General features: G+C 41.6%; 1 protein-coding gene across 3 annotated transcripts in view; it reads right to left on the reverse strand.

Annotated features, from left to right (window-relative positions):
• rims1a (regulating synaptic membrane exocytosis 1a) overlaps window positions 1–13,314 on the reverse strand; it is a gene marked incomplete at both ends in the record, with an annotated part of 84,548 nt that overhangs the window by 25,011 nt on the left and 46,223 nt on the right. For 2 of the 3 annotated variants that reach the window (XM_079229580.1, XM_079229579.1), the window contains 8 exons: window positions 1,613–1,743; window positions 1,830–1,945; window positions 2,839–2,885; window positions 4,264–4,281; window positions 5,536–5,659; window positions 6,461–6,560; window positions 6,645–6,758; window positions 7,340–7,380. In XM_079229580.1, coding sequence (XP_079085706.1) covers window positions 1,613–1,743; window positions 1,830–1,945; window positions 2,839–2,885; window positions 4,264–4,281; window positions 5,536–5,659; window positions 6,461–6,560; window positions 6,645–6,758; window positions 7,340–7,380 — 691 coding nt within the window. The remainder of the gene's footprint in view (window positions 1–1,612; window positions 1,744–1,829; window positions 1,946–2,838; window positions 2,886–4,263; window positions 4,282–5,535; window positions 5,660–6,460; window positions 6,561–6,644; window positions 6,759–7,339; window positions 7,381–13,314) is intronic. The other variant, XM_079229578.1, reaches the window with a different exon arrangement.

Below are 13,314 nucleotides of genomic sequence, written 5' to 3' on the forward strand. Positions count from 1 at the left end.
CACAATAACACAACAAATCCATGCGGAGGCAGACCAGCACTCCCGAGTCCGGCCAGGTAAAAGGAGCCCGGTGTCTGGTGGTAACGTACAGCGCTGAGGACACTCGACACACCCGACACTTAGACGGCCTCTGACCTTTGTTCGTTCCTCAGCCGTACGGGAACTTTGCTGTTGCTTCAAACTCCATCGACTCTCATGATACACTGACTGTGGAGAAGGAGCTCGTCCAACCCGAACCTCCAACCATTTGACCTGTTCCTTTAAGGAGGACTCTCGATCTCTCTCAGTCAGCCGGGGTTGCTGATCGCTTGTCCCGACTTGCCTTCTTCTCGTTTGCACGAATTTGAATTTCAGGGCTCCAATGAACCGAAAAATATGGACGCAAGCTTTAAATCCAGGCTTTAAGCCTCTGAACCCAAAGCAGTTTTGGGGCCTTGATTTATTTTCACTGCAATATATAAAAGTCCTTCACCTCTATGGAAACAGAACAATTATGGGTAGAAGTAGAGAGAACTCTTTAGTGCAGTAAAACACAGATATGATGCCATAGATCATAAAAAAGTTGAATTTCTTTGATAATTTCTTTTACAAAAATTGGCAAACAATGGAATCTATAGAAACAACTTGTTTTCCAAGTTGCCACAAGTGTTACCAATGTTATAAGAAATGGAGGCTCAACATGTCATACACATTAAACTATTTACATCTTTACAACCTCCACTTACAGCCTCTCCTCTCCTCTCCTCTCCTCTCCCCTCTCCTCCTCTCTTCCTCTCCTCCTCTCCCCTCCCCTCCTCTCCCCTCCTCTCCTTTCCTCTCCTCCCCTCCTCCCCTCTCCTCTCCTCCTCTCCCCTCCTCTCCTCTCCTCTCCTCTCCTCCTCCTCCCCTCCTCCTCTCCTCTCCTCCTCTCCTCCTCCCCTCCCCTCCTCTCCTCTCCTCCCCTCCTCTCCTTTCCTCTCCTCTCCTCCTCCTCCTCCCCTCCTCCCCTCTCCTCCCCTCCTCTCCTCCTCCTCCTCTCCTCTCCTCTCCTCTCCTCTCCTCCTCTCCCCTCCTATCCTATCCTCTCCTTCTCTCCTCCCCTCCCCTCCCCTCCTCTCCTCTCCTCCTATCCTCCTCTCCTCCTCTCCCCTCCTCTCCTCCTCTCCTCCCCTCCTCTCCTCTCCTCTCTGTATTCAGCAGCTTGAGGTTCAGTCAAAGTTTAATTTAATTTGTGTGACTGTTGTTCTTTGGCAAATCAATCATGGCTTCCTAGTTGCGCTCAGAATTAATTTTTTTTACAGAATCTGGTGAAAGCAAACGGTTTATGTAAATGAGGCATGTTAACCTTCGTTCTGGTTACTTTATTTCACATACTAAATATGACGACTCTGATTTCTGGCTATGATAAACGGTGTAGCTTTGGCGATTCTTTGAAGAAAACACTTCCATCCCCGGCGGGTTTGGGGGATCAGAGCGTTGAAAGCATGTTGGTGATGTCATAGATTGTGCATTTGTGTAGTTTCCACACTATGGGGACTGGAGATGCAACGGTTCTTGTGTTGTTCTGGATGGTGTGAACGCACCACCTAGACTGCTTTTAATCCGGAGGACTCCCTTTGGAGGGGCGGCTTACCTGCGGTCAGGGAGGAAGTACATTTTGACGTAGGGGCTCCTCGGCCGCCCGTCAGGCCGGAGAGGAAGCTCTGCGGTCTGCAGCACGTTGACTATTAGCTGATGACCCGCTTTGTCGTACCAGAGCTTCACCTGGGGAAACACAGAGGAAACATCCTGATCCCTGGACTTCGTTTGAACGCATCAACGGCGCCAACGCTCACAAAGCACACACTCACTGAGAGCCGCCCGGGCATTAACTGAGGAGCGTCTTGAAGCATCCCAGGACTGGAGGGAGACAGGACATTTAAGGATGGTCTCTCCATCTTCTGGGACTCAAAAGAACTGGAACCTGCTTCAAATACAGAAGGGGGGGGGAATTGAAAAAAGAGAATGTCATCTCTATTTCTGACCGCAAAAAGAGGAAAATACAGAAAATACTGTAGTCAGTGTGTTCATATCTACGTAATATCTAACATCCATGCCTTTCTTTGGGAAACATAAAAGGACCGCAGCTCACCTGCCAGGATGACAAATTACCAAGCTTCTGTCCTACTTTGAGTCTCATGTTCATGTTGAGGCCTCGGATGTCTAAATGTGGTCTTATCATCTACTATTAGTTAAGAGATGGATTTGTACATTGGTGAGTAGTTAGTTAACTACTCAGTAGTAGTTAGTTAACTACTCAGTAGTAGTTAGTTAACTACTCAGTAGTAGTTAGTTAACTACTCACCAATGACCAATGAACTGCAGTGACCATATTTGGAACCCATCTCTTAAGTTCACTAATTAACCCATTAAATCTTGAATATCAGAAAGTAAACAGAAATGTAATTAAGGATTTAACATAAGTTATTTCAAGTGGTTAATCAATTATTCCAGCTTGAATGTGGATTGTACAGATGAGATACAACGTGTTCATCGGTGCTTCAGAGGTGTTTATGGACATAAATCTGAAATGGACAGATGCTAAGCTAAGCTAATCACCTCCACAGAGCACAGACATTTTTGTTGATCAAATGTTTTAATTAAATTTGAAATGAATTCATCATCACCTGCAATACATCAAATCAAAACCATCTCCATTTAATATAGAAGTAGTTTTATGCATCAAACATGTAAATTATTCTAAAATAACAAAAATAAAAAGGAAAAAACTGTTTTGTACAAGACATCAAATCCGCCATAAGAGATTCAGACAGACGTAGAAATGCATGGATGTCCCAGCATCCCACAGCAGATACCTACTAGATTCTAATGGAGGGTGGGACGTGTCGGGGATTCTTGGGATATCACTGGAAAAGAAGCAGAAAGGCAGCGTCAGCCTCTCATCGAGCGTCTAGCGGGGTCAAACACAGCGAGTAGAGTTCTCGATGCACAGGCATACATGCATAAAGATGTAGTAGTAGTTAAGTGGAAGAAAGTAGCACTGCGATTCAAAGTTATTTGGAGATTCAAATGTTGTGTGGTTAAAATAAGAAAACCATGGAAAAGCAGAAGGCAGATGTGAGTAGAGCCAAGTTCCTCTCACGACTGCAGTGTTTCCCATTCAGACATTCTGATCTGAAATAGTAATGGATGGGAACCGGTTGCTCAATTCTGTCCACACCACCATCTTTTCTTATCCACCACCACCACTACAATTAAGAATCCCACGGACACACTAGAATCCACTGCACTGCTCATCTAATATATAGAAAGCATGGCATGTTGTGTAACACATATCAGTGTAATTTTCTTTTTTTTTTAAATTCAACTTGATTATTATGATTTATTTTGCCCCACCAGCAATATTTGCAGGAGGTTTTGTCAGTGTTTGTTTGTAGGACATGAGAAGGCAGTATGTTAAGATGCCTTGAATAGTGAAATTTACACTTAATCACAATCTTTCTGAGCGATAGATGAGAAGATGGATACCACTCTCATGTCTGTGTATTAAGTTCAAGGCCAGAATTGGGACGTGGCTAACCTAGCTTAGCATAAAGACCGGAAGGTGAACAGCCTCCTAGCTTCAGAGCTAACATGCAAACATAAGATATCCATCTTCTCATTTCATCCTGGGAAAGAAAGCAAATAAGTATATTTTCCCATTTTTTTTAAACTTTTTCAAGTTTTTAAAATTTAAACTTTTGATTTCAAGTACAAATATTACACTGATAAGTGTTTCCTGGACCCTAGGTTGCCTTGGAGGGCCATTCCAAAATAAAACAAATGTAAAACATGTAAATGAAATAAAATGAAAATATTCCTTGCTTTATGAATCCCAACGTCCCAACTTTCAAACCATATGAGAGTAAAAAAGAAATAAGCATTTCTTATTTGACACTGTAAGGGCTGGATTTCACTTTGGGATCCTAAGACTTAACCAGGAATGCAAAAAGAGGAATTCCAGACGCTGCACAAACAGTTTAAAACGCTTGCAAAAGCAATGCTACATTGATGGACATTTCCCATCGGCCATTTTGCATCCCTTGAACGTTTGGTTCAATTCAATTAGAGACGACAAACTGCAGCAGGTTTCGCAAAAGCCAATATTTGCATAATTTGGCCTCCCAACTAATCAGGATTCAGTTCAGTTCATTTAGGGAGGCAAAATGGCACCAGCAAAACAAAAGATATTTCCATAAGCGTGAGAGGATTAAGGGGTCCTAATAAAATGGGCAGATTACTTACTGATATTTTCTATAAACCCTTCGCGAGTGTTTGGAGAGAAATTAATACATTCAACTATTTTTCCCATCAAAGAGTACATTGAGTTAAATGTTAAGAAAGGCTGCAGGAGCTTTAAGAAACAGTGAGGACGTTTACTGTGAAATATAAACCCGTTACAACACCTTACTCACATCTTACTCACAACAATAGCAAAGCAAAGATCCTGAAACTCAACCTGCACATGTGTCACTCGTTGTTCTACGTGGAAGTATCCAAAAATATTGTAAGGATATTATTTGGAAACTACAGACCTGTAAAATGAAGCACTAACTATGTATAGATGTTCCAGAGGTAAAGTTGAATGTGTCTTGGTATTATAGTGTAAACACCTTATCGATAAATATGTGGCTATGGTTAAATTTAAATAAACTTCCCACACACTGAATGCATCATTCGTCTAAGCGTTCATTCTCAGAGCTTCACACAAACTGAACTAATCCCACAATAGTTTACTGGAAAAGAAACCTGACGATTTATCATCAATAGCAAAACATATATATTGAGTATTTGTGACATTTAAAGAAATGATATCCAGACATAAATCATTAAGTTAGCATTAGCTCAAAATAAATTCATCATTTCAGTCATGATAGATATTTCCTGTCTGTATGAAATAATGAAATTCGTCCATAATCCAGCATCCACCACCTCATACTCCGTCATTCTGTTAAATAAAGTTATATTTGAATAAGCCCATGAAGGCCGACCGGTCATTTTAGAGAGAACATAGGAACCATTATGTGTCTTAAATACATAATGATACATAATCATGGCTAGAAATGATGCATTCTTTTAAATCAGCCACTTTTCAAACTGCAGAAAAACTATTGCACTCACAAATATAATCACAACCGGCTTGGTTGAGTTTTACATTTACATATTAACGGATAAATATCTGAAATAAACACTTTTTCAAAGGGGACACGCAAGACAAAAAACTGAGACGCTCCCGTTATAAAACTTGGCAGCGTGAGTTGCAGGCTATTTTTTTTGGGGGGGGATTAATTTTGAATGCAGTCACAGTCAGAATACAAACAAACGTCCCGTCTCCGGTCGGCCAACTCTGAGTCAGTAAACACAGCCTGGTTACATAGGAGTTCAATCCAATGCGACATTTAGACTTCCGACTAACTCAGAACCAAAGGGATGCATTATTCTTTTCTTTTTTTTTTTACAAATATCAGAATCCGACACTGCCGGGCGCATGAGGGTGTGTTTTTATTCCTGACTCACCCAATAGGCCTGGATACCACCAGCTCCACTTGAGGCTCGGCTTGAGATTCCAGGATGATGTTGTAAACTTCCTTCATGGTCGCCCCCGGTAACAGCTTCCCGTTCCACTGCAGAACTTCATCCCCTGGAATCGGGACACGCGTGTAAAACGTTTGGCGTGAGTCAGGGATTCAAACCAATTTAGGGACCTTTCATCTGCATTGCATATATATATTTTCGTTTTTGTCACCAAATCCCATGAGAAGACCAAAACCAACAACACGTTACTCCTTTTCCTCACAACCCGTTCATGCCAGGTCACAAATGTAAAAAAATAAATTAAATTAATGGGTTTTTTTTACAGGCTTTGTAGTTTCCTAAAGCAGCACTGTAGCTTTCAAGCAAACGCCACTCAAACGCGAGGGAACGGTGCATTGGTTGGGGACTATTTTAAGACGCGCAGTGATACACGTTTGACTTTGTCAGGGAGCATTCGGGCAGCAGGGTTGGAGTCACAATAAACCGTGTGTTCATACATTAGTAATGAAGGAATATGTCACTAAGTGCAACAGTGTGGCTCATTGATCTGTTGTAATAGTGGTTGGACGACAATAGAGCAGAGCACAAAGGGATAACATCAGAATTTGATACACACAATCCTTGTAATAAATGTCTCATTTGTCTCTTTATACGACATTTGTTGACAATTACAAACATATTGATTATTAACCGTCTTAACCAATGGCGCTAATTAAAGATATGAAACCACAAAGCTACAACAAACACAATGTATTGAGCCAAACCGCCCTGTTAATCTAACACATTGCATTTGAAGTGCAGCATAGACATCTCAAACTGATTTTAAGGCGTCGTGATGCTTTTTAAAGGTTTGTCTTTTTCCCCCGTCTTTGCGTGGCGGTTGTGTAACAGCGGCGGGTCAGACTACCTGCTCTGAGATGTCCCACCACGTCAGCCAGGCTTCCCTTCTTGACTTTAGTGATGAAGGCACCTAATCTCCCTGACTCCGTTATTCTGCCTCCCACCACCTAGAGAGAGAGAGAGAGAGATTTTTGTCACAGATCCATCATGCGTGACATTAAAATAATAATAGCTTTGCTGCCCGCTCTGACCTTTAACCCCAGCAGCGCTCCGGCTTCTTTTGGCATGGTGGCGCTCCTCTTGCTGAGGGTGATTCGTCCGAGTAGATGGTCTCCCTCCTTGGATGGCTGCCAGGTGACGGGATGCTGCGACGGGGGAGACGGCAGACATTTACCCCAAATATATAGACAAGGAAACGCAAGATCGGCCGGAGGAACGTCAACAGTTTAAATGTGGTGACATTCTGCATGTTCTGATCCGGATTAAGTGTCTTCCCGTCTTCTCGCTAAGCTTCCTGTGTGAAATATAAATTTAACATGCCAAAGTGTGCCTTTAAAATAGTTGTCTGATATGCATATGTGCCAAAGGTGCATTGCATTTCCATTTCAGTAATAACGTAATGCGTGTCCGGTTTCTTTAAAAGCCAGCGTTTGATGGACTTTGCAACAGTTGGCAGCTTTTCCTAGAAATACATTAGCTCAAGTTTGCGACTGGTACACACAGCAGTCCTTTGGCGTTGAGTTGGAAAAAGCCTTTTTTCATTTGCTGGAGTAAACACCTGGTCTGGAAAGTCTGTCCGTAGAAAACTCACTTGTTACATTGACGGATTCCACCAACACTCTTCTCATCTCCTTTAAAAAGGCAAAGTAAAAGCCACCGCTCCATGCTGATCGGCAAACTTAAAAGGGGAATATGATCCAAATAAAAAATGTCAAAATGGACTTACATGCCATACGGTGGGGTCATGTGGGTAGCACTCCCAGTCGCCTGCAAGAGAAAAGAGACTGGCTCAGAATGTGTGGATGAAGCCGAGTCCTCCTTCATACATTCACACGTACGCATACAGGAGGAGCTGTATACACTGCACATACCAGCCAGCGTCCTCAAACACAGCCCAGGCACATGTGGAAGGTATTTGTTTACAGTGAAGAGGGTTAGGTTTATTGAATCTTCAAGCCTGAGCTAGAATTATGAATGTAATCACCACAGTGGTAGTGATGATACCAAAACTAGTTTAAAATGCTTAAAATCACTCCCAGAAATGATGTTGTGGAATTACTCCAATCTGGTGTTGTGAGGCAAAATTAAGAGTTGCAGAAAATAATTCATATTATTTGCATTTATTGATGCTTTCTGCCACAATAATATCAAACAACTTGAGGAATTACATTTTCAGTAAGTCAAAAACGTTTAAATTAGATCGGGTTCTGTCCATCTGTCTGATTTACTGCAACCAAATCCATGTACTACAAAACTCTGTGAACAAATGTGAAGGCCATGTGTGTGGGTGGGCGTGTTATGATGAATTATTTTTCTTTTTTTTGCTCTACCTTCCTGTCACTGTATGCATTACTACAGCAAACAGATCAACACACACACAACATTTTTTAAAAATACTAGTCTGCTGATCCCTGTCGTCATATTGTGCACATTCTCTAACAAAGTACATGTAAAAATGTGATTATATTGATATATGTATAAATCTAATTATTGTATTTACTTATTCTGTCTTTAAATGATTTATTATTAAATTAATTTAATAATTAAATCACAATTTTATTCTTTTTATCTGAAAATGGAATTTGAAAAAAATATGAAAATGAATCAAAAACATACAAAAAATATGTAAAAACAATATTTATATGTATTACATTTTTGATAAAAAACTTTTTTTTCCGTTAAATTTAAAGATGTGTTATCTGTTAGCCATCTAAAAAATATATTATAATAACATGAAAGCAGAGCAGTGGTAGGAGCTCCGACTGGCCAGGCTCATGCTAACACAACAGATGTGAATAGGAATTCTATGCCACTAAATGTGCGACTTCAAAGTGACCTGAAAGTTAATTATGGACCTTTGAAATAATTTTACAAAACAATCTCTAATCAAGTCCACTTACCAGCTTCTTCCAAAGCTCATACAGTCTCGTACCGTCATCAGTGGATGGATCCTGCTAAAGCGGCAAGACCTGCAATGCAATCTCAACAGATCCATCCCTGTGACGGCCCAGAACGCTCCATTGCAGAAAGCTTCAGACACAGCTGGTAAGTGTATTTAATGTAGAGATAGTTTTGCTATAATGGGCTCCATGGCACAGTTTCCCATCAATTCAATAGGTGATTGTATTAATGCTGCGCTACAGCCAGAGTAAACTGGATGCACGCAAACACGACTTCATGACAATTTCTTTCAGTATCACCCGTGACAGACAGGAACTGGGTGTATTTCTCTCATGTTCAGTGGGATATTTCAGAGAATTACACACAGTATCTTCTATTGTTCAACCCCGTCTCCTGCTTCAGTCCAAAAGACACAGCCTCCTCCGTACACGCGGGCCGAGGGGCGGCGTTGGAGACGGCACTGTTATGACACGGACTAAAACAGAGCCAAGCGTGCCTAGGAGCCAGGAGGCTGTGAGGCTAACGGGTTGTGACAACTTATAGTGACGTTACGTAACCTCAAAGCCAACGCTCCGGCGATGGACAACTGAGCTCTCCGCTTCACGACCCCAGTGTGGTTTTGTGGGTTGGCCACCTGGGTGAATGTGTGTTCTTATGTTTTAGACCTAAGAGAAGTCACTATGGGGTCAGGACACTTGAAAACTGATACATTGATACTTGTTTGATTAGAATTCGAATAACCTTTATTAGCCAACTATGTGAGCACAAACAAGGAACTTCAGTTGTTTTCCCGCTCAATGTACTTACATGGAAATATAATTATTAATTATAAGGAATAAAGGCATCAAAGCTGGACCAATTACTTTAAAGAATGCACAGGACTGTTATGCAAGAGCAGAAAACTGGAGAAAAAAAAACTAAATCAGAGAAAATACTTGAGCACAACACAGAGTTTACTTTCCACAGCACCGTCTTAAAATGGAATATCTGCGCTTTGACCAGTAAATGTCCATTAACCGTTAGCTAAACCTCTCCCTCTATCAGAGACTCCTCAGTCAAAGCTTTGGGCAGCTCTTTTCTCTCCAGCCTTTCCAAAACCCAAAAAACAGAAGGGCAAAAGTGTAAGGAACACTTTCTGCTCAAACAAAAGCTGCAAACTTTAGCATATCCAGCTAGCTAGCTTACTATAGCGGTTAGCTTACACTTCTTCCAAGGTCATGAAGCAACTTATTAGCACATTTATTGTGTAGTATGTCCACATGAAACCTCCTGGGTGCGATCAGCGACTCTATCCTGTTCTTTATTGGGTTAGAGGACGTCTACTCGTCAGCCAACAGTAGCTTTGATAGCATTGCTTTAGCTAAACACATCAGTTACTCTTCATCCTAAATTAAAACATAGCTGTTTGAAAAAACAAACTATGTAAGAATAAAGTAGGACAGCATGTAGACCAAGCAGCTAAGGTAACAAAGAGTGTTATGTTAGACCAAAATAACTGCTTTCCTAATTTTCCTTATAATTCTTAAGGCCTTTACACACTGTTTTGTTGTGCTATTAATTATCATGAATACTTTTCCAAGCGACAGTCCTGAACAAGATACATTTTTCTGAGGTATCAGATTAATTCACATTGTGTGAAATGGACATATTCAAAATGTACACAGTAGAGTAGAAGAATTCGGAGGCGCCATAGGTCCGGGCGACAAATTTAATTACTTCTTTCAACTTTTACAAAGGTAGTGCAGACCAGATCCACTCAGGTAGAAACCTTTGTTTCTGCCGACTGCCAAGTGTCCTAAAACGTGTATTCCCTTTACTGACCAGCAGGGGGCGAACCCTCCAGCTGCAAAAAGAAGTCTGAATGTATAGAAGTCTATGAGAAAATGAGCCTGCTTCTCACTTGATTTATTACCTCAGTAAACTGTAAACATGAGTTTATGGCTCAATCGCTAGTTTCAAGTCTTCTTCAATACAGCATGATGATCATTTAATTAATGGTATGCTTTAGGGCGGGCTTACTGTGATTGACAGGTCACAGCCTAAATATGGTAACTTCTGTTCATCGGTTGCGAAAAAAACAACATGGCGACTGCCGTAACCCAAGATGGTGGAAGCGAAATTGCTACAAAACAGCAGTCCACAGACCAATGGGTGACATCACAATGATGATGTCCACTTCTTATATACAGTCTATGGATCAACTCCTTCCAATTTTTCACAATAAAAGCCCTGGACATATACACTGTGTAATTGTTTAGCGAAGGAATCTGAAATACAATAAGAGCATTTTGCTAGCTAGAAGCTCAATAAAACCACGTAGCCTACAGTAGCTTAGGCTATACAACAATTTGACATAGTTACTAAGTGCTGTAGAATTTGGGTGTCTATCAAAAGGTTGACAAACTCTGGGATAAGCAAAAGTTGTAAATCAAGGCATCATGATGTATTATCATATTTGTGTTGTGCTTTTTCCTGCCTTCCTTCCTATCTGAGGATGAGTTAGTAGTGTGTAGGAGGATACTAAACAGATCATAATAGGATCTACTGTACTGTGACTGCATATATGTGTGTGTGTGTGTGTGTGTGTGTGTGTGTGTGTGTGTGTGTGTGTGTGTGTGTGTGTTTCCCTAAGCTGATCTCACAATGATTTACATGCCTGGACGCTTCTCGGCTGCCAGCATGCTCATCTCGGAGCTGACCTGGCTTCAGTCTCAAGCTAAAAAAGGAAGCAGCGTCTCGCTGCCACGCCGCTGTTGTTTAAAAAAAACTTGGCCCGACAGAACACTCATCCTAAACCTCCACTTGGTCGATGTCAAAGGGGTCCTGGTCTGGTCCGGGCCGGCTGGTGCTGCGTGCGACGCTCCCTCGTTCTCTTGACCAATCAAAGGCACACAAACAACTTTTTCCATCGTGACCGACCTTGTGAGTTTTCTTTTTGTGGAAGAGACAGAATTATAGATTGTGTTTAAGTAGTGGACTTAGTTTTTTTGCAAGCAGTCGATCTAAGTGACCATAAGTTGGACTAAAGAGGAGTGACGTAGTAGAGATGTTGTATACGGCTCTGAAAATGACCTGTCAATCACGAGGTAGCCCCGCCCTAAAGCATACCCTTTTATTTCTTATTTCCTTTTATTTTTTTATTTAGCTTTCTGACTGTTTTAATGTTTTCTTAACTGTTTTAAATCCTGTTTTCTCTGCATTATGTTTTGATGCTTTTAATGTTTTTATGTGAAGCACTTTGAATCGCCTTGAAATGCTATACAAATAAACTTGCCTTGCCTTGTCATACCCCGCTTTATGGTCTATTTGACTCTAAATGGAGCATAATTTATAAAAAATGAACATCATGCTGCATTGAAGAAGACTTGAAACTAAAGATTAAGACCAGAAACTCATGTTTAAAATGTTTACTGGGGGAATAAATCAAGAGAGAAGTAGAGTAATTTTCTCATAGACTTCTATACACGTTAGATTTATTTTTGCGCCATGAGGAGTCGCCCCCTTATGGCCATTAAAAAGAATGCAGCTTAAGGCTTTTCCTCACTGGCCTCACTTTAAAGAAGGTTCTCGCAAGGAGGTCAACTAGAATCAGAATAGGAGAGCGCCATCCCGCCCTTATGGATGCTAGCAGTGAGCTAGAGGAGTCTTTGGAGTGCTTAGAGAAGTGACGTGGCCCAGCTTGGACATGACATTAAAGTGTGTTCTCGGGCTTGGAGACATAGTTGGCAATGTGATGCCACATGCGGGATCAACTGGGGTCAAACTGCCCCATCACACACACACACACACACACACACACACACACACACACACACACACACACACACACACACACACTAACGTGCACACGCATGTACGCTCAGTGTGGGACACCCCCTCCCCCCCTCCCCCCTGCCCCTCGGGGCTCAGCTGAAAACAATACAATCTGACACACGAGGAAGCATTCAGATACCCGCTGGGCTCACGTGCACATGTTAGCGTGCACGCTGCTCACGCTGATGTTCAGATACCATTGAGGAAGCTTCTGAGACGCTTGTGTTTTCCAGTGGTTGAGGTGCGTAATACTGCGGATTTTAAGACATTTTAAGAAACGCTGTTGAGAAGCAGAGCAGTCTTACCTGGTCTGATCACTGAACCCACAGGGGCAAAGAAGAGAGGATTCAAATCTGACTGAAGACGGCACACTGAGGCTAAATAACGCTCTCAAACTTCTTACATTCATCTCCCATGATGCAGCAGTAACGTGAAAGTGTTCAATCACACACACAAAATGCATTGCCTCATAACGCATACATTGCAATGATTAAACCCAAATAGAGTGCAAGTGTGTGAAATAAATTGCACAATATCATTGTCTGTAAAATATAGCAGGAGACGCTCTGCTCCCGCGTGCCTTGAGGAAAGTAACTAAAGGAACATTGAATCCGTTCACAAAACATTCTGCAGGAATCACTCCTCTGTACTATCTCTATTGTGAAGTTCACCAACTTTTATTCAACAATGCAAAGCATTTTGTAAAACTATTTTGCATTCACCTCCAGCAACCTTTCTTAAACAATAGCCACTCTGCTGTAGCGGTAGCTAGCTTGGTAGAGACTCTCTTTTTCTCTTGCTTGGCTGTGGATTGAAGTTGATTTGACTCCATACTTACAAAAGAGATAATTAAGTATGCTTAAAGAGACAGTATACGCAGACAAAAAAAACATCAGATTTTGTGTGCCGTAGGTGTACACTATTGTCCCACAATGCACTGCACAGAGGAAGCTGCTCAAAGCTGCAGAGAAACCCCTTCCTCTGTTG

This window comes from Taurulus bubalis (assembly GCF_910589615.1).
Source record: "Taurulus bubalis genome assembly, chromosome: 14".
In the NCBI taxonomy this organism is placed as follows: Eukaryota; Metazoa; Chordata; class Actinopteri; order Perciformes; family Cottidae; genus Taurulus; species Taurulus bubalis.